The 25,477-nt window shown below is 50.8% G+C and overlaps 2 protein-coding genes across 13 annotated transcripts in view; one reads left to right on the forward strand and one right to left on the reverse strand.

Annotated features, from left to right (window-relative positions):
- Nucleotides 1-12,620, reverse strand: part of PML (PML nuclear body scaffold) — a 39,286-nt gene extending 26,666 nt beyond the window's left edge. For all 10 annotated transcript variants that reach the window (XM_003986961.4, XM_006932390.4, XM_006932386.3 and 7 more), the window contains exons 1-2: nt 12,343-12,620; nt 9,762-10,228 (exon numbers count right to left, since the gene is read on the reverse strand). In XM_003986961.4, coding sequence (XP_003987010.1) covers nt 9,762-10,228; nt 12,343-12,477 — 602 coding nt within the window. In that variant the 5' untranslated portion in view covers nt 12,478-12,620. The remainder of the gene's footprint in view (nt 1-9,761; nt 10,229-12,342) is intronic.
- A 28-nt stretch (nt 12,621-12,648) lies between these two features.
- Nucleotides 12,649-24,546, forward strand: STOML1 (stomatin like 1). 3 transcript variants are annotated; one of them, XM_006932391.5, is made up of 7 exons: nt 12,649-12,772; nt 16,546-16,652; nt 17,581-17,730; nt 18,039-18,266; nt 22,267-22,462; nt 22,933-23,145; nt 23,619-24,546. In XM_006932391.5, exons 3-7 carry the CDS (start codon nt 17,602-17,604, stop codon nt 23,810-23,812), a joined length of 960 nt encoding a protein of 319 aa, XP_006932453.1. In that variant the 5' UTR covers nt 12,649-12,772; nt 16,546-16,652; nt 17,581-17,601; the 3' UTR covers nt 23,813-24,546. The 3 variants fall into 3 exon arrangements, with proteins under 3 accessions (XP_006932453.1, XP_011281265.2, XP_023110834.1); XM_011282963.4 differs by lacking the exon at nt 12,649-12,772 and adding an exon at nt 14,814-15,033; XM_023255066.2 differs by lacking the exon at nt 12,649-12,772 and adding an exon at nt 14,817-15,033 and having other exon boundaries at nt 18,039-18,242.
- The last annotated feature ends 931 nt before the right edge of the window (nt 24,547-25,477 follow it).

The raw sequence follows: 25,477 nt of genomic DNA on the forward strand, positions 1-25,477 counted from the left end.
CTGTTGCAAGGACAAAGATGGGCTGGTGTATGGGAAGTCACCTGCACAGTGCCAGCGACACATTGGACATTCTGGAGCCATGCAAGAAGGGGAGGCATTAACTACACATGTTTGCACGGCAGGGACATTAGCCCTACTGTTGGTAAGTCAACCTCTCAACCTCAGACAGTACGGAAACGTCATATTGAGTGTCGTCTCTGGGCTGTCCCCTTCCCACTAGGGTCAGGCCAGCCCAGTGTAGCCACACCTCCTGCTGAGACCAGAGCGGTATGCCACTTCTGCTGTTCTAAGAAACAGGGCTGGGAAATCCAGGAAGCAAAAATCCTATGAAAATGGGACCCGTGGAGGAGAGCTGGCCCCAGAGCAGGACTCCTGGGCAGGGCCCGGCTGGTCTGAATGGGAACTGAAAAACTCTCTACTCTACCATGCTCACTTCCAAGAGAGTGACAGGGAGCTTTCACTTTGAGGGAATAGCAAAAGGAACAGCCTCCTTTGGAAACTCAAATTATTGGCTAGAGGGCAATTAAAGGGATACATGTGTCATTTACATACAAATATGAATGCTTTCAATCAGACTGGTTTCCTGCTCTGCTGGGAAACAGAGTTGAGGAAAGATTTCTGAAGCCAGGAGAAGAGATGGGTAATTGCAGAGCCTGGGATACTTAGAGCGAAAGCATTATTCCTATTGACTTCCCCTCCTCCAACTCTTCATTGGTTGAGAAGGTGGTGACAGAGATTGGAGAACCTAAGGGCTCCGAGAGGAAGACACCAGAAAGGCAGCAGCGAGAAAAGGTAAGAGGAGGAAGCTTTGTCTGTTTCTTACACCCATCTTCTGCCAACCCCACAGCCAAGAATGAGGAAGAGAAAGTTTGTGCTTTTCCTTCCCCACTCTTTTCTTTTTTCTTCAGACTGTCATGTAAGTTCTAGTTAGTTAACATACCATGCAATATTGGTTTCAGGAGTAGAATTCAGCGGCTCAACACTCACATACAACACCCAGTGCCCATCAAGACAACTGCCCTCGTGTAATGCCCATCACCCATCTACCTTCCCCACTCTTTTCTAGGCAGGTCCCTGCTCCCAAGACAGAGGGCTGGCGTGTCCATTACGGCCCACTGAAAGGCCACTCAAGCCAGAGGCCAAGGGGGAACGCCAGATACGCGCCCCCCTCCAACCACTTCAACAAATCACTAACTCTTGCTGATTCTACCTTCATTTACCCTCCCCCCACAAATAGTAAATACCAACTATGCACGAGCATGGCACTAGGATGTAAAGACGACCGAGGTAGAATCCTGGTTCCTAAATCTGTCACATGAGTTCCCATTGCTACACACCTTTGTTCTTGCCTCGATCACAACTTATCTCCTTTGGCATATCCCCTAACAGGCTTCCCTGCCTCTGGTCTTTCCAATCAACCCTTCCCGGTGCCACCAACACGGTATTTCTAAAATGTGATGATCCTCATACGCTGGGACCATTGCAATGACCCCCCTCAGAAGTAGAGTCAAAACAGTATCAAGTGCAAGACATTTTTAAAGCATCACATAAGCTTTATGTTAATAAAGGAGATTTGATTTTTGGAACAGAGTTTTAGATAACTTGGAATTCACTGCATTTTATCATAATGGACTACAATTATACAATATTGAATGTTAGCGAACAGTGATGAAGTAGGGATTTACACTCCAGGAAATGTTGCAAGGCAGCAAGACAAGGTTTATCACATAGATGAGTACAGTGACTACAAACTATTTAAATCTGATCTAATTTCAGTAAATGAGATGGCAAAAGAGATGGAAGTAGCTAAAACAATCGGTTAATTAAAGCCATGAATAAGAAAAACATGATTTGATTAAGTTAACAATAAACACTGTTTATCAGTCAAGTGACACATGGCATAAAAAGGCAGCTCTTCTACTTGGCTATACCAATCTTGAAATGCTTTTCTAACTCTAACAGCTTTGGCAGAATAAATCCAAATTGTAAGAGATGCCAAAGCGGAATTTGTTACAAAATTCAAAGACTAAAGTTAATCATTAAATGTTAATGACTCTGGTAAAATAGAAAACAGGCAGTAAATCCTTACGTGCAACAATTTTGATAGTCTCAAGTACTTTTACTACAATGTGTATAAAATGATTTATCATCATCTTCATTACTCATTCAAGAGTCATTAAACAAATCAGTTCCCCCCAAATCATAGTAATACTGTTAAGATTATGAATCAGAAAAACCCAAGAAATAATACTAATACATTATAATACTAATGGCAATAGAGCAAAAAAGAGTACAATGAGGAGGAAAAAAGAGAAGGAGTAAGAAAATTTCCCTGTAATAAGGAGAATTTCTAGATTGAAGAAGTCTGCCAGGTTTCAGAATTGGATACAAAATGCTCAACACCAAGACAGTTTGATTAAATTAATAAACTTCAAGAATGAAAATACCTTTAGGTATCAAGACAGAAAAAGCAAATAAATTTGGCCTCAGACCTCTCCTCATGAACATTTGATGCTGGAAGACTATGCAGCAAAGTCTACAAAATTCTAAAGGCAACAGTGTAACCCAGGTATATTATACCCAGCCAAGATATCATTCAAACAGAAGAGCAACTGATAGACATTTTCAATACTAAGAGGTCCTAGGAATTTAGACTGCTTACTGACAACATCCATCCAATTAAGAGCTGAATTGAAATAAAGAATTTATAGGAACGAATGCTAAAGTACAAGGGCCAGGGCCACGCATGAGAGCCATTTTAACATAGAAGCAAGAGAGATAGATGGGAGTGGGCCATCCTGATCTTTTTCAGCAGAGACTCTAGCTACTATTGTCTAAAATGGAAATGTTTCATTAAAACCAAACTATAATAACTACAACCTCTTAATGTCTTAGTATTTTTTTTTTTTTTTGCTTAGTCTTAGATATTTTAGGAAACATTTTACAATGAAGAAACATTTCTTTGAAGTTTAGTAAAGTCTAATTTTACTTCAGTAAAATTTTTCTTCAGTATCTTTTTCTTCTGCTAAAGTTAAGGAAAATTAAATTTATCATTTCTTAAATAGCACGCTTTCTTTTAATAATCCACTTCTGAGGGGAAAAAAACACTCGAGTTCTAAACAAGCAACTTGCAGAATCCTTTTTTGCAACTCAGCCCAGTTGTTAGTTGAGGACTGCCTGCCTGTAGTGGCCAGCAGTGCCAGGAAACGCACACACGGTTTGCAGTCAGGAAACCCTCTACCCCATTTGGGTCTTGGCTCAGACAAGTTCTCCCAGTTGGGTTAGCTCCCATTAATGCATTGGCCTCTTGCCTCATTTATACAATGGGAACAGTTCTCTCTTCCTCAATAATCTTTCAAGAAGGCATGAGAATTAAGATAACAGCCCAGGAAAAACATCTCAAAAGACAGATAAGTATTAATAAAAGGGATACTCCAACCAGAAGAGCCCATTCTCTGCCCAGGTTGGAAAAGGGAAAACGCCTCCTGCTGGAAAGGGACTGCCCAGGTTCCAAGGAGTTGGGAAGCTTCATCTGAGGCTGGCTTCAAACCTGTCGCCTGCATGGATGGGTGTCTGATCCAATCAGAAGCATACTCAGAGTAGGCTTAGAATCCGGGAAGGGATTCTTGCTCTCTCCCACTGGATTTGAGAATGAGGGTGTGTACAAGGGCCTCTGGAGCTGCAATCATCTGGCAAGCGGCAGGAAGAAACCCTTCTGTGAATGGGGCTGACTTGGAGCAAAGAAGGGTCACAAGAAATACAGAGAAAGCAGGTCCTGTTGACATAATATGAATATCTGATCAAGTAGGGTCAGAGGCTGACCACAACCCTGTTCACTTCTTACATAAGCCATTCATTCATTTTTGCTTAAGAGACTGACTAAAAATTTGTTACTAATTTACACGTTTGTTTTCGTTGTATCTCATACAGACAAACCTCTTCAAGGTACACTTCACATGGCCCTCTTATCTACGCATTCAACCAAATCTACCTTGGGGTTCCATGCCCCCCACCCCCATGAAAGGAAAAGCAGTTGCTCTTGGCTTGGCTCAGAAAACAAGTCCCCTGGGTGAGTTCATAGAAAAACTTGGAAATGGATTCTTTGTGCCCTAACTCCTGGCAGCATCCTTCTGCTTGCTCATGTGGTGCTTCTGGGTCAGCTTTCAACCCCGGTAAGACCATCAATCCCCAAGAAGACGCAATTTACTGATAACTTCACAGAGGGTACCAGGAAGGCCCCAGACAGGGCTGGGCCAAGGAGGCCAGCCGGACACCAAGGGTGCAAACGAATTTCAGGAGGCACTTGCTTGGTTCATGAGGGCAAGGGGGCTCCTCATAGTTTGCACCTGTGGCATCTGGCCTTCTTCCCCCACCCAGCCCTGAGGGGGAGCCCATGAGGTCCATGAGGATGTCTTTTCCATTTCCTTCTCAGCTAGCAGCCCTTCCCTTCCTTGTCCCCAGCTTTGCCACTGCGACCTGTCCGTCTCTGCCCTGAACCTTCCCCTGGGCTGTCCCGCCTGCTTCTCCCTGTCCTCTTGTGAAATCATTCCAACTTCTGGCCTTGGGAACTCTTTTCCCAGGTTATGGTCTCATCACACCTTTCAAACTGGATTAACAGATCTTTTGTTTTTTCCACTCAACTAATCCAAATGCTTTCTGGCTATAAGCTTTGATGCCTCTGGATTAATTCCCCCACCCCATCCGGCCAAGCTTTGGGATCTGACACCCAGCTATGGGAGTCAGTTCCAACTGCTGTCCTCGACTCAATATTACTATTGGGCAAAAGGCACTCCCCAGCAATCCCAAAAATGGAAAGGTTGGCGGTCACCTTTAACTCCAGGTGAGGCAGGCCCTGGTAGTGTGAGATTTGGGCCCCTTCCCCATTCTTCCATCTCCGCATTCTTGCAGACCTCACCCCCATCTGTACCACAGCCTCAGTCTCCTAATGGGGCTCCCTTTCCCCTGGTCCAGGTCCTTTGCTTCAGTTTCTGCTAGGTACGTATGCCCAACAGCACAGTGGTCAATCTCCTCAAATGCTTTATGGAATGGAGTGAAATATAAATAAGTATGCAGCCAAAGAAACAAATACTGGGTCTCCTGGCTCCCAAACTTAACCCACTTCACAGAACCACAGTGCAGGGAGAGAATCTGACCCTCCCACCCTCTGCCTTAACACCCATCAGTGGGCTTCCAGCAGAGCCCCCCCATAGGGTCCCTCTCAAAGTGTGTTCTATAGACTGTTCACTGGTAAAACAAGAGTGAAATGCACGAAAAAGGAACAAGCTGAGAATAATCTATGTCCTAAAATTTTAGGATAAAGTTCTAAATCCTCTAAGCCTCCCATGTCGGACCCCAGTTCCCTCTTCCAGGCCTGCCTTCAGGCATACCCTTTACTTGCAATTCCTGAAATGCAGCCGACTGACTAGTGCCTCTGCCTTTGTACAGGCTTCCTGGTCCACCCTGTCCTGCCCCCGATGCCGTTTCTCCTTTCTCAAGTGTCAGGCTAAATGTGACACCTTCTTGGAAGCTGCATACGCCAGTCAATGCCTTTTCGAAGATGACTCACTTTTGGGCCTGCGCTCCTCCTGCTTTCTGTCCTTAACAAATGACTGAGCACACATCCCGATGTCAGCCCAGTGCGCATGGGGATACTGGCAAGGGAACATGTAAGATAGCAAGGTAGAAGACAGTGTGAAAAGGGCAACTGTCCAAGCTCAGGGCGAGCAGATTTCCTCCTGGCACTTTCTAGCCTTGATGGTTCGTTGCAGACCTGGTTCTTCCACCAGACGGCGACCTCGCAGAGGGCCAGGGCTGTAGCTGTTCACATTTATACCCTAGCACCTAGCAGACTGCGTGCCACATAGAAGGAAGTAGGAAATGTACTCCACGCAGGGCGCCTGGGTGGCTCAGTCGGTTGGGCGTCCCGACTTCGGCTCGCGTCATGATCTCACACTTTGTGGGTTCGAGCCCTGCGTCGGGCTCTGTGCCGACAGCTGGGAGCCTGGAGCCTGCTTCCGATTCTGTGTCTCCCACTCTCTCTCTCTGTCCTCCCCTGCTTGGGCTCTATCTCTCTCTGTCTCTCAAAAATAAATAAACGTTAAAAAAAAAAAAGGAGTCCACACTGGTGGTGGAAGTGGTGATCAGGATCAATGCCAGTGGCCCAGGACAGACATTCCCAGGCTGAGTTCTGAGTTTAAAGCCACCTGTGGTGCTGCTCCCCAACCAGAGTCCTAAATCAGCTCGGTGTCAAAGGACGGAGTGGCTTGTGACCACATTGTGACCTGAAGAAAGCTGTGGGGTATTTATGGCACTGAAGTTTTGTGCAGAAAAAACGAGTGTTCCCAGTAACTACTAGCAAATCGTGAAACCAGTGTGAATCGTGTCTGTGTATGATTTTTTTTTTTCAACGTTTATTTATTTTTGGGACAGAGAGAGACAGAGCATGAACGGGGGAGGGGCAGAGAGAGAGGGAGACACAGAATTGGAAGCAGGCTCCAGGCTCTGAGCCATCAGCCCAGAGCCCGACGCGGGGCTCGAACTCACGGACCGCGAGATCGTGACCTGGCTGAAGTCGGACGCTTAACCGACTGAGCCACCCAGGCGCCCCGTCTGTGTATGATTTTTAAGCAATATGATCAGGTTTTTGAAACCATCCACCCTTGCTCAAGGGATGGGAATCCTATGCTCTTGGCTGGACCAGCCCTGCCCATTGTACCTGGACAGAAACCCACCCCAACCCCTACCTCAGAGGTGGGACCACTTGTAAGCCACTAACATCTTATTTAGAAATAAGAAAGGGGGGCATAGTTACAGGTATAAAAGAAATTTTTTAATTATGAAAGAACTTAGGATGAACTGGAAAATTTTCAGAAAATCTGACTCAAGATCCAAAACAGACCAATACCAAGGAAAAAACCTGACTCTTCAAAAAAAGTACCAGTCTCAGTTTCTCAAGAAACTTCTACAAACCCCAAATTGCATATGTTCTTGAATTGTTCTAAAGCAGAACAGAGAAATTACAGGAACAGGATTTTAACATTGACTGTGTGCTTAATATGTGCCAGGCACTGTGCTAAGCAATTTACGTGTGTGTGTATGTGTGTGTATACCATGTTCAAACAAGCTTACAAATTCACTGAAGGAGATTAGTAGAAAATGGGTCAAAAAACGTAAAAGAAATCACACATATTCATAAAAATTGATCACATTTATAAATATAGATAATAGCCTAAATAAGACAGTATTAAATGGAATCTAGCTATGAATTAAAATAATAGTATCAGGACCCAATAGGGTTTTTTCTCCTGGGAATTGAAAAAAACGGCTCAACATAAAGAAACATACTTCTGTGTAATTCATCACACTGAAAGGTAAAAGGACACCTTCACAGAATCAAAGAACACCCATTCCCGAGTTAAAAATAAAACAAAACAGCAGCCACAAAAAACTTCGTAGTAAGAGAGAAGTGGGAGGCAACTTTCTGAACGTGATTTTGTCAAGTTACCCAAGGAAGCCAATAATAAACAGTGTACTAGAATGCATAAACTTTCTCATGAAAGCTAGGAATAAGATAAAGTTGCCTTTCCTGACCACTTCTTCACAGTATTCAATATTGTTCTGGCAGTTCTAGCTAATGAAACAAAGCTACAATGAGGAAATATGCATAAATACTGGAGAGAAAAAGGTTTTTATTATTTGCAGATGATATGATTGTTTACCTAGAAAATCCAAAAGAATCAATTAGAAAACCTTACAAAAAGGGAAGAGCTCAATCAGATGGCTAGTCTAATACCAATATACATGAATCAGGAGGCCTAGGGCATGTTAATGATGACCAGCTAGAAATTATAATGGAAAATATTTCATTCACAGGGTTATTAAATATTATAAATTAAACTAGAATTTAAAAGTTCAAGAAGTATGTCAATAGCACTATAAAACTCAAAAGATATAAACAGAGATGAAGCCAACTCCCCCCAGATTTAATAAAATCCCAACGAATATGTAGGTTCTGAAATTACATAAACTGTAAGAACAAAAGAAAAGCAAAAATGAGGGAGGATGGGAATTTAATTTGCCTTATCAAACATGAAGCTAGCTACAGCATTCCCCACAGCAGTAAGGATTAGCGAAGGAATAGTCACATCACTGGCCCAGAGCAGATATTTACAAACATACTCATGATTACTTGGTTATTTGGTAGAGCATTAGAGGGCATTTCAGATCAAGGCAAGAGTGGATTATTCAATAAAAGTTGTTGAGAGAACCAGCTTTCCATTTGGAGAGAAAAGCAAAGTGAGAATCCTACTTTATACCATGCAGAAAAATAAATTCCATACAAATTAGAGATTTAATTATAAACACAAAACCATGAGATTATTAAAATAGAATATAAGAAAGCATTTTTAACATTGGAAGGGGGAAAAAGTCTTTCCTAGTATGATTAAAGCCAGACACGGTAAAGGAAGAGACTGAGGAACTGGATTCTATAAAACTAAAAACTTAAACACAATACCTCCTAGGAAATGAAATGACAAAAGTCAACCTGAGAAAAACGCTTGCACAGCTACTGGTTCTTGCAATTAAAGAGACTTATTTCTGGAAGGAAAAACACCAAATAGGTAAAGGACCTAAATAGGCAATTCACAATTGAAGAAAAAACAATGGCCAATAAACATATAAAAAAGTCACTAAACCTGAATCTTAATAACAAAGAAATCCAAATTCAAGTTGATATTATCTGTCTGCTGAGGAACCTGCAGGAAATGCATTCTGGTAGTGCCGGTGGTAAAAGTCCAAGCAGGAAGCAAGCCACCGTGAGTTTTAGGAGGAATGCAGTTCTGAGTGTGTCCCCTATGGGCAAAGAATACCTCCACTTTGCGGATCCCAAGGGATCTACAGAATCTTACAGAAGCAATCTATTGGGAGTGGGGAGAGTTCACGTTCATATGCCACCTTGTTGGCTAAAAGAGGGAAAATAAGAATGTATAAGACTATACACCCCTATCTATCTGTGCATATACTCCCAAAGAAACCCTGGAAACATTCAAAACTGGTAACAATGGTTAACTGTGGATGGGGGAGGGAGGGAGAGAGAAATGGTAGGAATTAAGCAGACAGGGACAGAGTGGAAAGGAGACTTGCCCCCTCGCTTTATAAATTTTGTGACTTTTTGACATACAAATGTATTATCAAAAATACTGAATTAAAATCCTGTGCTGTTTAATAAAAATAATTTTAACTGGATTCGATAGGGTTTTTTCGAAATAGACATCCTGAGATAGTACGGTGTTATAGTTTTGCCTTTTTGGACAGAAACGAACTACCTGCATCTCATCTAGAATCCAACTCTATACCCTGACTCCATGGCTGTGATATGGAAAATTCCACTGTAAGACTTTCTAAAGGCAGTTTGGTAACAGGTATCAAAGTATAAAATTTTCACACCCCTTCACCCAGCAATGGCATTTCCAAAATTTATCCTGAAGAAATTATTGGATGAATTTGTAAAGCCGACTCTGCCGCTTTACTGATTACAGGGGGGAACTGGAGACGATGACTACCCATTTGTAGGAGATAACAGAAATTGCAGCCATGGCTACAGCACAAATGCTGCTGGTCTGAGGACCACACTTAGAGTTGCAGGACCCTAGAAGCTCCTCATCTCACGTTCCCAGCTATGTGCCTCTCTGGATCTCTGCTCCCTGCACCTTCTACCGGTATCTTGGATGTGCCACCCCACCCTGGGCCGGCCGGCTCACCTAGTCAGCATAGGGGTGCGGTGGTTGGGGTTGGAGCAGAAGATGTTGTTGGACTTCCGCGTGCCATCTAGGAACTCACGCACCGACTGGCTGCGGAGCTCTGCCAGGGGCCGGGCCTCGTGCTTGAGGAACCACTGGTGCGCCTCGAAGCACTTGGCACAGAGGAGCTGCTCACACTCGAAACACCAGAAGTCGGCAGTTTCTTTGCAACGGGTGCAGAGTGCCTGCGCGTCCACGATCTGCCGGTACACCGACAGGCGCCGCTGCAGACTCTCGAAGAAGACGTTATCCAGGGCCAGCGAGTCAGAGCCTGCGGGCCCGGGCGCCTGGCAGATGGGGCACTGCGTGCCCGGCGCCCCCAGGCATCCCGAGCACAGCGTGTGCAGACAAGGCAGCAGTTTGGGGCACTTGGCTTCTACCTGGCAGCCCTGGCAGCGCAGGAACTCGAACTCCTCCTCCACGGCTTTCTGGGGGACCAGAGAGGTGGGGGTGAGGCCTGAAATCCAGGAGTCCCCACCCACCGCACCCACTCCTGGGGCTGCACAGAGTCCCATTCCAGGCAGGATGATACAAAACCGAGGCTTACCAGTACCCCCCTCCGCCACTCACTCACACCCTCCAGCTCTCCCTCCACAGTTTACTGAGCATCCCCTAGGCCCTGAGATACCCGGATGGATGGGATAAATCCCTGCCTTCAAGGAACTCAGTTTAGAAAGGAGATACATTAAAGCGTATCTCATATGACCTGGTATAAAGTGCTTAATATGGTTTGGCGGCTCCTCAAAAAGGCAAACGTAGAACTACCATACAAACTCAGAAATATCATTCCTAGATGTATTTCCCCAAAGAACTGAAAACAAGTACCTGAACAGATACTTACGTGCACACCCATGTTCCCAGCATCATTAGGCACATTAGGCACAATAGCCAAAAGGCAGAAATACCCCAAGTGTCCATTGATGGATGAATGGATAAACAAAAGTGTCTACATGTGCAATGGAATATTATTCAGCTTTAAAAAGGAAGGAAGGGGGTGCCTGGCTGGCTCAGTTGGTAGAGCATGTGACTCTTGATCCTAGGGTTGTGAGTTTGAGCCCCATGCTCGGTGTAGAAGTTGCTTAAATATAAAATCTTAAAAATTAAATAAAATAAAAAGGAAGAAAATTCTCATACACGCGATGAGAACCTTGAATACATTACGCTAAGCAAAGTAAGCCAAACACAAAGGGACAAACATTTGCATGGTTCCACTTTCTAAATTAGGCAAAGTCATAGCAACAGAAAGTAGATTGGTGGTTACCAGGAACTGGGAAAAGGGGGCAATAAGGAGCTATTGCTTAAAGAGTACAGTTTCTGTTGGGGTGATGAAAGAATTCTGGAAATAGAGGGTGGTGATAGTAACACAACATTGTGAATATACTTAATACCACTGAAAGGTACACTTAAAAATGGTTAAATTTTTGGAGCAGCTGGCTGGCTCGGTTGCTGGAGCATGGAACTCTTGATCTCAGGGTTGTAAATTCAAGCCCCACGTCAGGTGTAGAGATTACTCACAAAAATAAAACCCTTAAGGGGCGCCTGGGTGGCTCAGTCGTTAAGCATCCGACTTCGGCTCAGGTAATGATCTCGCAGTTTGTGAGTTCAAGCCCTGCATCGGGCTCTGTGCTGACAGCTCAGAGCCTGGAGCCTGCTTTGGATTCCGTGTCTCCCTCTCTCTCTCTGCCCTTCCCCTGCTCTCTCTCTCTCAAAAATAAACATTTAAAAAATTTAAAAAAAAATCCTTAAAAACATGGTAAGTTTTATGTTATGGATAGTTTACAGCAAAAAAAAAAAAAAAAAAAAGTGCTTAAAACAGTACCTGGCACGTGAGGAGTGTTCATAATTAAGTAGTATTACTCCTAGTTTTAATAATGCAAATAATAAAAGTTACCGCAAGAAGGTGCTTTCATGAAAGGGAGCCAAAGGGCCTGGAAGAACATAGAGCAAGTGATGTAAGTAGCTCCTTTGGGGGAGGAGGGGAGCTGGGGCATTTGTCCGGGAGAAGACTGAGGCAAGCTTCCAGGAGGAGGACCTTGTGGACGGGGGCTGTGCTCGAGGGGTGTTCCAAGAAAAGGATCCTGGAGGTATCCTAGCGGAGAAACCACCACAGGAGCTGTGAGGCCTTAGCCAAGACACTTCTCTCATCCGGGCCAGTTTCCCACTTTCTGATCTGGGAACTTGGGTTTTGGTTTTCCCACACCTGGGACATGTTCCTGGCTCCAGAGGCCTGCGCAGTAGGGCTGCTCCTGCCATTCTCCCTAACCTGTGGACCTTCATCTGAGGCAGGAGCTTGGGAGGCAAAGCGCCAGCGTGGTCATTTTGCCCCCTGCTCCTGGAGAATCACAGCCTGGAGAGGCTCCCCTAACTCATCCTGGTCTCACTTACCCCTACCCCAGCCAAGAGGGTCAGGACCCAGTGCCTGCTTTTCTCTCTGTGTCACTCTTTGAGGTGCTTGGCCAAGTTGCCCTCTCCCTTCCCACCTCTCCCCGCAACTGACCAAATCAACAAAGCCTAAACCCCATCTCCCCAAACCCAGTAGTACCTCCGTGGGGCTGTGGCTGGGGCTGGGCTGGTGGTCTTCGGAGACGGACTCCGGGGGAGGCATGGTGGGTGTGGGGGGCAGTGCGGGGTCTTGCTGGGGACCCGGAGATTGGGCGAGTGCAGGCTCCCGCTGCATGGATCACAGCACAGTTTCGATTCTGGGTTTTGAGCTTGAGGGGCGGGAGGAGAAGCGGAACGAGAAGCAGGCGCCAGAGGGCCAAGTCTCCCGAACCCGTCCGAGTCTATCCGTAAGGGGCGGTGCCCGCTGAGAGCCCGCCTCCCGAGAGGAAGTGAGACAGAGCGGAGGGGCGGTTCTAGGGGCGGAGGGGCGGCTCTAGGGGCGGAGAGGCCGACTTGGGGGATTTGAAGGCACGCCCAGAGCCGGCGGACGGATGGAGGAGGAGAGGAGAAGACGGTTGGCTGACCTGGGGGTAAGGGAATGTAGCAGATCTGAGCTGGAAAGGAGGCAGCGCCCTCCCTCGGCTTTGAGGGAGGGCCAAGGGGTGGGGACAGAGATGAGCCACAGGTGGCCCTGCTTCGGGAGAACCCCAGGTCTAGTGGAAGAGCAGTTACCCAAACAGAGGTTTTCATACGCTAGTGGGACTGGCTGGAAAGGAGATCCTCGGCTGGCACTTGAAGGAACGGGGAAGGAGGGTGGGTGGTCGCCAGGACTTAGGGGCTGGGGGAACACTTGAACAGCACGTGCAAAGGCATGGAGGTTTGACACAGGAGAGCCTGTTTGAGTCATGTTAAGATTTAAGAGAGGACCCATGGGCAGCATCAGAGCCAGGGAGATGGACCAGTTCTGTGAGCAACAAGAGAGTGAGTTTAGAACCCAGGAACATGACCCAACATGGATGCTGGGACGGGAACTCTGACAACCGGGACAGGTGGCCTGATCTAGGACAACGGCTGTGGGATGCAAAGGAGGGATCTGAGTTAGAGACACTGGGAGGACACTGAGTGGAGATGAGGGGGGACAGGATGATGCCTTGGGTGGCAGTTGGAAAGGCTGGTGAGTCTGAGGCAGTGGTGGCAGGCTGGCAAGGGGGAGAGCTGGTGAGCAGATATGAAGGCAGCGAGGAGAGAGCAAATCAGCTCTTGGCCAAAGGAGAAGCGTGCCAGCTCCCAGCTGGTGAGGGGAGAAAGCACAACTCCTCACTGGGTCAAGGGCCCTGGCTTTCAAACATCAAACCATCCCAACCACCGTGCCACCTGCTGTGTACAATTCTGTGCTCAGTTCCAGCTTGGAGCAGACTAGGGATGGTGATAGGATCTTGCTCTTGTAAAGCTTATCGTCTGGGGTGCGTGGGGGAAAGGGAATGGCGGGGAGACCCAACTTCCTAGGGACTATGTGAGAGGCCTCAGGGGCCTACCCTAACCTTCAGCCTGATCAGTACCCACCAGGGCTTTAGAACCAGGCCATCAAACTAGGACAAGCCAAAGATGGTGAAGCAGAAGGGACATGGCTATGGCTGGGGTGTGAAGGGCCTGAGGAGGCAGGACTGGCATGTGGCTGAGACAAAGAAAGTTGTATTAATTTTTTTGCTTACCGTTTTTTTTAATGTTTATTTATTTTTGAGAGAGAGAGAGAGAGACAGAGTGTGAGTGGGGGAGGGGCCCAGGGAGACACATGCACAGAATCTGAAGCAGTCTCCGGGCTCTGAGCTGTCAGCGCAGAGCCCAGTGTGGGGCCGGAACCCATGAACCTCAAGATCATGACCTGAGCTGAAGCCGGATGCTTACTCAACTGAGCCCCCTCTTTGCTCACTTTGAAAGACACCCCGCCCCAACACCAAGTTGAAAATCAGTGCTTCTCAGAGTAAATTCACCATTTGCATTTGGATTTTCTTGAGCCATGGAGTGGCAAGTTACCTCTGGATCAAGGGGTGTGCCATTTCTGGACCTCTGTGATGCTCTCTCTGGAGGGCCTGCCCCAGGATGGTTTATGCTCTCCCCTTCTTCCTCACTCTGCTGTACTCCCTGAGGTCTGCACATGAAATTTCTCTTTTTGTGCCAAAGTTCAGGCCCTCCTGCCAAACCGGGACCACAACAAGCTGGTTACGGCTTTATTCAACAAGTCTGAGATCCATTCTGTGCCGAGCACTGCTTGCTGGGCTGTGGGGACACAAGGAGGAATAATTTGCTCACCAGACCCTTAAGAAACCCTAATTCTAGATAAGACACCCCCACACCCACACGCACCGCCACCTCAGTATGTGAGTTTGCAGCGGGAGTGCTGAGAAGGCTGGTTAGCATTTCCTTGATTCTGGAGTTTTAAACTTCGGCTTCTGAAAACCCACTCACAGAGTTCACCTTGCCTTCCTGCTCCTTTTCCAAGGCCGGGCGAGAGCAGAGAGGCAGGGCTCCAGCGGGTTCGGTCCTCCCGGCGCAGGGGGCGCTGTGCGACGGCGGGAACGCGGCCGAGCTAGCCGCCTCCTCCTGCGTCGCGGCCCGTGAAACCGGAAGCGGCGGCCTGCCGGGGGCGGGCTTGGGGAGCGGCCGGCTGCGCTTGCCGGGCACCGCGCGGGGGCGCGGGGCGTGCCCCAGTCAGGAGCCATGCTCGGCAGGTCCGGGTATCGGGCGCTGCCCTTGGGGGACTTTGACCGTTTCCAGCAGTCGAGCTTCGGCTTCCTGGGCTCGCAGAAGGGCTGCTTGTCCCCGGAGCGGGGCGGCGTGGGGCCGGGGGCCGGTGAGTGGCCGCCCAGCACAGCGGACCCGGGGCGGGGACCGGCCGGCACCCTCTGGAGTCAGCCGGTCTGGTGCCCTCGCACCCTAAGAGGAGGCACAGAGTGGCCACGATGTGGAGTAGGGCCTGGACCGGGCGTTGGGATGCTAGCGCTCCTCCGCCCCCCACGTAGGGCTGCTGGGCTGTTGCCCCGGAGCCGTCTTATTTTCTAACAGGCCTCACCCCCTGATTTCTCCTCTCGGCTGTTATCAGCCCTTTAAGCCTGGGAAGGGATTTCATATCCCCATTTTGACCAGAAAGAACCCGGGGTCTAGGCATAGGAGGTCACCAGCTCACTAAGGGCACTTGGTGGCAGAGAAATGGCAGAATCTCCATCCCAGTGACTACTTCTGGATGCCGTGAGCTTAAGCATCTACCTGTTTCCTGATGGATAGCGACAGGAGAAAAAGGCAGGCCTTCAGCTGCCTGTTGTGTCAGCTTTGGTCCTCTTTTGCTCCAGAGCCTTGAGTGTTTCCCTTAGCCCCCCCCCCCCCCCCCCCCCCCCCCCCGGGGTCAGATCCCACATGCCTCAGTCTGAAAACCGAACCCTCCTGTAATGATAGCTGACCCTATCCCAGGGTTTCTTTCCTGCAGTAGCCACAGGGATCAGAGCCAGGCAGTATCCTGGGGCCTGGAGAGCCCAGAGGACATGGTGTTCCTGGGAGGTCTGAGCAGAGGCTCCTGTCTGCCTCTTGTCCAGCCTTGGCATGGGAAGGAGAGCAGAGGATAATCATCCTAGATTCTGGGGCTTTCTCAGCTCCACTTTTCATTCTGGGCTCTTGGTTCTCCAGGGCCAGGGCCTCTGTCTCAGATGAGCCTATCTTCCTAGTTCCCACACCCCATCCGAAGCTGCTTCAAGTGAAGCATTCAGTAGTCCTTAGGGCATTAAAGGGGGTGCATGGTGAGCCTGAGAAGAGAGAAGAACATCTTCCCTGTCATCCATGGCTCCTGTTGAGCCATTAATGCTTTATCCCTTTAGGCTGAGGTATTATCTGCAAAAGGAGGCCCTGAAAGCACGCTTCTGGGGCTGATGGTAGAGGAGGAATGTTTTATACCACCAGCATTCAGTTCAACCCAGCACAGTGTGTACAGATGCCCAGGTGCCCCTGGCTCTGTGCTACACATGGATGGCAGGCTATATCAGACAAGGGAATTGGTCCAGATACCCAGAGAGGAGAGCGTCACATGGATGGCTTCTCACATCTAATGGCTGTTGCCTAGCAGAGACTAGGCCTTGTGGGAGCGGGACTCAGACAGATTAGTTTTGATGTGTGGGAGGAGGGAACATCCTTAACTAGCATCTGGTTAAAGACACTGGAGTATTAGGCAACGGAGAGCCCTGAAAAGGAAAGAGCTGGTGAAGGGGGGGTGGTTGGAGGTGGGCAAAAGGTGCCCTTGACCAAGTTCATTCAGCCTGCCGCTATCCTGCCAGAACCAGTTGGTGTTCCTTGACCGCCTCTGCTCTCTTGTCCCCAGATGCGCCCCAGAGCTGGCCTTCCTACCTCTGCCATGGCCTCATCAGTTTCCTGGGGTTCTTGCTGCTGCTGATTACCTTCCCTGTTTCCGGCTGGTTTGCCTTGAAGGTAAGGCTGGCTGGGTTACCCTCAGGGTGGTTGGGCTGCACTGAAACCTTTGGCGTTGTTAGATGAATTCCCCATCCTCTGTCCACTTCCTCTAAATATTACATTATCACACCCCGATGAAATGGGCTAGTCAAGGATGGTTCATTTGCATCTTTCAGATGAGGAAAGTGAGGCTCAGACTTGCCCAAAGTCATACTGGGCGCCAGTAAATGGTCAACAAGCCTTCCCAGTTTCCCAAGTCCTGGGGTCTGGACACTGGCTTTATGGTACACACAGATATCTTTGCCATACGTTCCTTTCTTTGGGTCAGGCTAAAATCTGAAATGAAAAACACTCAACTTGGCCCAGCAGGTAATGAGTAGTAGGAATTGAGGCCTGGTTCTCAACAGGGCTGGTGTAGAGGGCAAAAAGATGAACTATAGTTAAGGATCACATCTGAGAGCTGCAGTGAAGGTGGAAGCCCAGGAAGGCCTTGCTCTTTGTGTGACCCTAGGCAATAATAGTCAACTTTTCTGGAAAGCCTTTGGGTTTGGTGTGGTCTGGAAGGAAGCCTTAGAAGGTCCTAAATCCTGGTCCTAAAACTGCCACTGAAACAACTACTGTGTGACCTTGGGCATGTCACTTTGCCTCTCTGGGCCTTCATTTCTCAGTTTGGACATATCTACTTCTGAAATTGGGAAAGCCCTTTGCTTGGGGTTGGAGTCATTCAGAACTACATCCAAATCCTGCCTGTTTCACTCGGGGGCTCTGAGATTTTTGAGTGAGGCATTTAACCTCTCAGAGCCTTGGTTTTCTCTTCTAAAAAGATCTAAGGATAACTGACACCAGCCAAAGCAAGGGAAGAGAGAGGCGAGGGAGGGACCCTGCCGGACGTTGTTGCCTGCCTACACTCAGCATTTTCACCCCTTTCCCTCGTTCTCTTGAACAGATTGTGCCCACCTATGAGCGGATGATAGTGTTTCGACTGGGCAGGATCCGCACCCCTCAAGGGCCTGGCATGGTTCTGCTTCTGCCCTTCATTGACTCCTTTCAGCGGGTGGACTTGAGGACACGAGCTTTCAATGTCCCTCCCTGCAAGGTGAGGGGCTTCTCGGCTCCCCTGGACAAAGGGAGTGGGGGCTTGTGCAGAATGTATTGTGGGAGCGGCACCTTGGTGTATGAGTAGCCATCAGGGGTGGGGTCGGGGGAGTGACCAGAAAGTCGAGGATGGAGGTTGGAAGGATATCCTTGCTTTGTGTACCTAACACCATGCACTTGGGGACATGATTTTCCCCCTCAGGAGCTAGGTCCCACGCGGGGGGGTCAAGTTGGGTGGTGTCAGTGGGCCTGACCTGCCTGCAGCCCCAGCCCTTTGAGTGTCCCTTGTCTCACGTCCTCCCCCAATAGTTGGCCTCTAAGGATGGGGCTGTGCTGTCTGTGGGGGCCGACGTCCAGTTCCGCATCTGGGACCCGGTACTATCTGTGATGACTGTGAAGGACCTGAACGCAGCCACGCGCATGACAGCCCAGAATGCCATGACCAAGGCCCTGCTCAAGAGGCCTCTGCGGGAGATCCAGATGGAGAAGCTCAAGATCAGCGACCAGCTCCTGGTAGGCAGCTCTCACACGGTAGAGGTCAGTGGTGGGCACATGGGCCTGGCTCTGCCTGCCAGGGCACTTTGAGCAAAGCACTGGATCGCTCTGGGCCTCAGTTTACCATATGTCCTAACTTTTGAAGAGCCAGTGGTCTGGGTGGGACTGTGAGTTGAGGAACAGAAGACGGGTGCAGACCAGAGTGGTCTTGGGCGAGCCCATCTTAAAGAGGCAAAGGGGCCCTGGAGGGGAGTGGCCTGCCAGAGATTCCTGGGTCCTGCCTCACTGCTGGGGTTTTACCGTGCCGTGCCCTGCGGGCACTGCCAGGACCACACTGCGCCTCACAGGCAGGCGGGAAGGTGAAAGGAGCAGGCCTCCTGCCAGTCACCTTCTGGGGACTTCTGTGCTCGTGTGCAGCATGTGCATTTTGGGGGCCTTGTGTTCCTTGTTCAGGACAGAACAAAGGGACGTCGGGACCTGGGGACCTTTTTCCTGCCTCTTCTCCATGTGTGAGTAATTACCTATACCAGAATTCCCCTCATGTCCCTTCTATGGCAAGATGGGGTGGAAGTGAATACACATGTGGCAGCACGTCCCCTGCTCCCCATGCTTACCTTGTGCTTTGTCCCGTGTCCCAGTGGACCGTGGATGAGGTTTCCCCTTGTTCCCCTTGGCTCTGTTTTACCCCGGGGACTTGGGGTGAGAGGACAGGAGGGGTGGGGTAATGCCAGTCCCTTCAGGAAGTGAATCAACCACGTGAGTGAAACTCCTCAGGAAATCCTACTGTGATGGTGACTGCAGCTGTCACATGCAGGGCATTTTCTAGTTTATAAGCCCCTTTGCCTGCCCAAGCGTAGCTCTGCTTTACATTTTGCTGCGAGAGGGCCTGTTATTACTGTTTTATTTTGGAGGGAGGAAACTAAAGGCTCAGAAACTTTTTTTTTTTTTTGATGTTTATTTTTGAGAGAGGGAGCGTGAGCATGGGAGGGACAGAGAGAGGGAGACACAGAAACCGAAGCAGGCTGCAGGCTCTGAGCTGTCAGCACAGAGCCCAATGTGTGGCTTGAACTCACAGACCCCGAGATCATGACCTGAGCCAAAGTCAGACGCTTAAGTGACTGGGCCACCCAGGCGCCCAGGGCTCAGAAACTATTTGAGATGCCTTCTAAGAGTCACAGTCAAGGGCAGAGCTGGTCTAGAGCCAGATCACCTGCCCTCTCACCCCCCACACCTCCATCTTCTACAATTGATAACAATTTTTATTTATGAAACCACATGCCATTTTAATGTGCTTTTCAGAGGAGAAAACTGATCTCAGTCATTGCTGTCAGGAGCAGGGTAGGGGAAGAAGCCAGAAAGCCAGGCATGTTGTGCAACAAAGCCAAAGAGAGGCAGTTTGGGGGAGTCAGTCCCACACCAGGATGTTAGTCATTTAGGGCCTGTTGCCCAGACTGAGTTGGCGCCTGGTAGAGTAGGGTCAGGGCCTGTGGTTAAAACGAAATCCCGAGAAACCCAGCATGCCTCCCCAAAGCCCTGGGTCAGGCATAAATGTCTCATTCCCACTCGCCTTTTTGCCTACTTCTCCCCTGGAGGGGTGCACGCTCCCCACTGTCCCTTGCCAGGCCCTCCCTTAGCTGCTTGCTCACTCTTCCTGCAGGCCGATTGCTTCCCCTTCACCGCCTGCCCACCCCTTGTCCCTCTGCCACAGCCTCGCCTCTTGCTCCTGGGGCCGGGGGTGGGGAGGGGCAGATGCTCCAGGACAAGAGCCCTTTCAGCACCTCCAGCGTCACCCCTTCTACCTCCTCTTCGTAGGTGCTATTTTCCCTGCTTCACTGCCAGCTTCCTCAGAGACTCCGCCCTGCCAGGGCAGTGCTCTGGGCCCAGGGCTCAGCTCCTGCCTCCGCTAGTCCTCCCTCCTCCCCTTTCTGTGTGGGCAAAGGCTCATCCACCACCCCAGCCCTTACTGGCTCCCACCTGCCTCTCCCCTGCCCTTCAGCAGCCGGTCCTCAGTTTAGGCTTCCTCCAGGCCCCTAAAAGAGACAGCCCCTTCTGCTAGCTCTGGGGCGTTTCTCAGTCCTATGCTCGCTTCACCTGGCAGTAGCCTTTCACTCTGTGGACCCTCCTCCTCTCACTCTCAGACCCTCTGCTTCCCTTGGCTTCCACTATTCCACGGTCTGCTTGTCCTCCTTGCTCCCAGCTCACTGCGTTACTCCTTGTTCTCCTGCCCTTCAGTTTCCAAGTTTCTGGCGTTGGCCTCCTCTTGTCTGGGACGGCCTGGGAGAGCTCGTCCACCCGGGCTTTGTGCTACCTCTGGACACTATTTACAATCCTCTGCTCTAGCCCTACTCCTGTGCCCGGGACCCTATTTATCCCCAGTTTATCCCTTGTTGGACACTTGGCTCTTCCATAGTTATCATCCCTCCCCTAGCCACCTCCAAATCTGTGTCTCCCTCTGTGCTTGCTGTCTAGGTGAACACCTACACTCACGATCCACACGGGAGCCCACACCAGAAATCTGACTCCTCACTGCCTTCCCTCATTGCACATCCAGACAGCCACCAACCTTACTGGTTGTTTCTCTAGTGTCTTGCTGTAGCTTTATATAGTTTCCAGAGTTGTGCTCTGTCCTCTGTGTACCTTGGCTGCACAGCCACATCTCTGCCTGACAGCAGATCCGAATCACTTCTGCCTGCAATTTGAAACAATGTCTTACCTGGACTCCATGCCTCCACCTTCAGCCCCCTTCAATCCAGTGTCCACACAGAAGCCAGGAGGATCTTCCCAACAAGCAAGTCTATGACCTCCCTGCTAAACTCCTCTCTGGGGCTCCTTGCGTGTCAGAATAAATCCAAGTGAACCGGAGCAATCCACCCTGAGCCCTCAGCTATCTCCAGTCTCCCAGCCCACACCTGATGGTCCAGCCTAATGCACCTATGGTTACTCACACTCCCTCAGACATTCCAGGTTCTCCAGTCTGGGCTTTTGTACATCCTGTTCCCATTGCCTGGAAGAGTCCTTTTGGGGTTCCCGGACCCATTTCCAATGTGGGGGAAGGGGGTTCCCCCCACACAACACCAAGCAATTTTTAGACACCAGTAGAATGTCCAAGAATTCAGCTCAATTCTGACACTACTGGGAGACAGCATCATCAGACCCCATGGGTTGAGGGCTCAGTCCCACAAGACTGCCCCCCACTCCCCACTAAAGATGCCAGTCATAAGCCCCAGGCCGTTACGGTGCTTAGGACCAACCAGATACAGACTGGAGGTTCCAGTGATCTTCCTGGGTTCTTCTGCTAGAGCGGCTCCCAGAACTCTGGGAAACACTTAATGTTTGCCAGTTTATTAAAAGATACGATAAGATATATGAATCAACAGCCAAAGAGATACACGGAATGAGGTCTGGGGAAGGGGCATGGAGCTTCCACTGCCTCCCCAGACATACCATTCTTACCACCCTCCTGGTGTTCACCAGCCTGGGAGCTCTGGAACCCAGTCCTCTTGGGGATTTTATGGAGGCTTCTGAGGACTGAAAGTTCCAATTTCTCCAGTCACATAGTTGGTCCTCCTGGCAGCCAGCCCCCACCTTTGGGTGGGGTCCAAAATCACCTTTGCTGTCAGAACCAAAGACACCTTTATCACTTTTCTCACAGGCGATTCCCAGGGTTGTAGGAGCTGTGAGCCAGGAACAGGCCAAATGTATAGAAATATTTTGATGATTTAAATGATCAAATGTATATTTCTTACAAATCATAACATTGCAGCCCTCCTTTCCCTTAGGCCCTTTCACCGGTTTGACTCCCCTCCAGCCAGCACCCATGCTCCCTCCCTGGACCTCCAGGGCTTCAGGCCCTCTCCAGGTTGCTCACCACCAGCTGCGCACTGCTGGGTTGTAACGGCTCTCAGCCTGTGTCCCCTGGAGGAGCTTGGCCCATAGGGAGTTGTCCTGGGAGGCTGTGGGGCCTCCGGGCCAAAAAAAAAAAAAAGGTGCTCCCAGAAAGGCTTGTTGATTTAATTCCATTTCTCCCCACACTTTTTTCCAGCTGGAAATCAACGATGTGACCAGGGCCTGGGGGCTGGAGGTGGACCGAGTGGAACTGGCAGTGGAGGCTGTGCTCCAGCCACCCCAGGACAGCCCAGCGGGGTCCAGCCTAGACAGCACCCTCCAGCAGCTGGCCCTCCACTTCCTGGGAGGAGGCCTGTCCTCGGGGGCAGGAGGTGCCCCACCCCCAGGGCCAGGTGAGGAGCCCCGGGGGAGGAACTGGGCGGCGCTCAGCCAGGCTCTCAGCTTGGTGCCCTGCCCAGGCGCGGCTTTGCTGCTTGTTCCCTTACGGAGTTCGGCACCTGTGTGCAGTGCACCCCTGCCCAGCTGCTCAGCCAGCCCCGCTGGTGAAGCGGACCGAGCTAAGCAGCAAGAAGAGCCCAGGGACCTGAGTGTGTAGAGGCCTTCGGGAGCCTCTGTGGCAGGAAGTGACCGTACCTGGGAAAGAATTTGACTTTCAGGGCTGGAGTAGCTGAGAAACAGGCTCTGGGGATTGAGGCTGAAAACGTAAGGGCTACTTCTTAGAGGAGGAAGCTGGACTCAGGCCTGAAGGGCATATAAGAGGAAACTGCCACGAGAGGTACAGAGGTGACACTGGTCCTGACCTTGGCAGCACACTGACTTTCTTCTCTCTGCCTCCTTCCCCAACCCTGTTGGCCACGCCCAGCGGACACCTTGGAGATGGTGAGCGAAGTCGAGCTGCCTGCCCCTCACGGTGGCGCCGGGCCCAGCCCGAAGCAGCCTGTGGCCGAGGGGCTGCTGACGGCCCTGCAGCCCTTCCTGTCGGAGGCCCTGGTCAGCCAGGTCGGGGCCTGCTACCAGTTCAACGTCCTCCTGCCCAGCGGGACCCAGAGCATCTACTTCCTCGACCTCACTACAGGTGCCACCGCCTTCCCCGTCCTCTCCTTCACACCCACCTCCCACCCTGGTGGTCCTTTTTTAAATTGCCCCCTGCTCCTGCCAACAGTTTAGTCGGGGGCTCAGACACCATGCGCAGACAGCGATTATCTGGGCCTTTGTCTCCCTGCCCTGTCCTGGCCAGCGGGGCAACCCAGACAGCCGAGCTTCCTACACCAAGAGCCCCACACATAGTGCAGGCCCACTGCACACGAGGCTCTCTGCTGAGCATTGTGGTGTGTGAGCTCAGCTACTTCTCACCACAAGCCTCTGATTTCGGGATGATCAGCATCCCTATTTCACCAGTTTAGCAGCTAAAGCCCTGCGTGGTCACACACACTTAGAACCCGCACACTTTACTACTTTCCACTCCCCCCAGCGGGACATGCTAACCCTGTCTTCCTCCTGCTGCATAGCTGTCCCTCTACTAATACTCAGTTTTCTTTCCCTGCACAGGGCACGGGAGGGTAGGACACGGGGTGCCTGACGGCATCCCTGATGTGGTGGTGGAGATGGCTGAAGCAGACCTGCGGGCCCTTCTGTGCAGGGAGCTGCGGCCCCTGGGGGCCTACATGAGTGGGCGGCTAAAGGTGAAGGGCGACCTGGCCGTGGCCATGAAGCTGGAGGCTGTCCTCAGAGCCCTGAAGTAGCAGCCTTGGCTGACTGTCCATAGCCCAGCCCCAAGTCTGGCATCAAGCCGGGGGGGGCATCTGGGAGGAGGAGGCACCGGTGCTGTACCTTGGATTGTTGAAGCCTTGAGAAGTTTCAGCCCCAGCCAGGAGCCAATGAATGGAGGCTGGCAGACACCAGACTCTGGGAGAGACTAAGTCAGGCTGCCCTGCCTTGCTCACCTACAGTGGTTTTCTGAACAAGCCTTTGCCCGTCCTGGTCCCCTGCTGAGTGCCCAGCCCCGAGCTGAGTACACAGTGTGATGACAGGAGAGCCAGGCCTGCTTCGCTCTGCTGGCTACCTGAGTGGAGAGGCAGGGCCCATAGAAACAGTTTGACCATAACTGGTTTGGTCCCAGTGTGAAGGAGCAAAGCATGTGGCTCAGGTCCAGCTCCAGAGTGGGGATCAGAGACGTGGAGTCGGGGAGAAGGAAGGCAGCCATCGAGAGGTCACTGCATGGCGGGGATTTGGGGGTTGGGCTGGGCCCGCCTTCCTGGTTGCAGCCTAGGCCCAGGCTGCTGGGTGGTGGGGATGGAAAAGCTTGGGGCCTGCTCCGCCGCCGGCCCTGCTCCTGAAGACGTCTTGACTAATCCGCCAGCTCCGTCTTGCATGCTTGACGGGCTGGGGCCCAGGGCAGCATGTTGGAGAGCCCTGCTGTTCTGTGCTTTTTACCAGAGGTTTGCAAACCACCAATAAATGTGCTGTTTACAATGTATTGGAGAGAAGTGGGGGCACGGGGGTGGGCTAGGGAGCTCCCAGAGGCCATTTCCCTGCTGCCCCCCTGGGCAAGGACGAGGGTTTGGAGGCTGACACACCCTCAAGGTACACTTGAACCACCCACAGTTCCCCTTCCTGCCAAGGGTTTCAAAGACCCTGGGGCAGGTGCTGGGCACTCTGTTCCTATTTAGGGTAGAAGTTTGCCAGGAAAGAGAGGGAATGGGTGTGTCAGAGCTGGTGCCGCAAACAACCTCCTGAGGGGCAGGGTGGGGGTTCTGATCACATTCAGGAGCCCCTGTCAGCTCCCCTTCTTGTTACACCGGGTCACTGTTCTCCACCAGCACAAAGGAAGGAAACAGAAGGAACTGGGCCTGGAGGCCTGGCCTGGGCTTTCGCCCCGGGAGCCCAGCCCGGCTTTCTGCTCCAGTGGTCCAGCCCAAACCCCAGGGACCCCAGAGAAGGGGCCTTTTACTTCTTCAGCCCTAAGAAATGAATCTCACTTCCTGGAAAGGCTTATGAAAAAAAAAAAAAAAAACCCACAGAAATCCGGACCTCCCCTTTTGAGAGCAGCCTCAGGCTTGTCCTCTGGCACCAGGCCTTTCCCCTCGGGGCCCTACCCAGCTCCCCTGGCACCAGGCTCCATCCAGTTTTCCCCTCGGTTCTTGCCAGTGCCTGCCTTTCCCTCCTCCTGTAAGTGCTCCCAGCATAGACTGCGTGGCCTTCGGGTTCAGGTTTTAGCTACGGGGCCCCAACCTGGAGAGCCAGAGCCCCCGCTGGTTGCCCCCGCTCTGCCGCTGCCCCTCACCTGGAGGCCACCCCGCTAGCCAGGCTCTCTGTTAGAAGCCTTCCCTCGAACCCTTCCTCTCCCGGTCAGCCACCCTTCTGGCTCCCCTGAGGCCTGGTGGGGCATGGGCCTCTGCTCTCGACTG

The sequence above is a fragment of the Felis catus genome, chromosome B3 (genome assembly GCF_018350175.1).
Source record: "Felis catus isolate Fca126 chromosome B3, F.catus_Fca126_mat1.0, whole genome shotgun sequence".
In the NCBI taxonomy this organism is placed as follows: Eukaryota; Metazoa; Chordata; class Mammalia; order Carnivora; family Felidae; genus Felis; species Felis catus.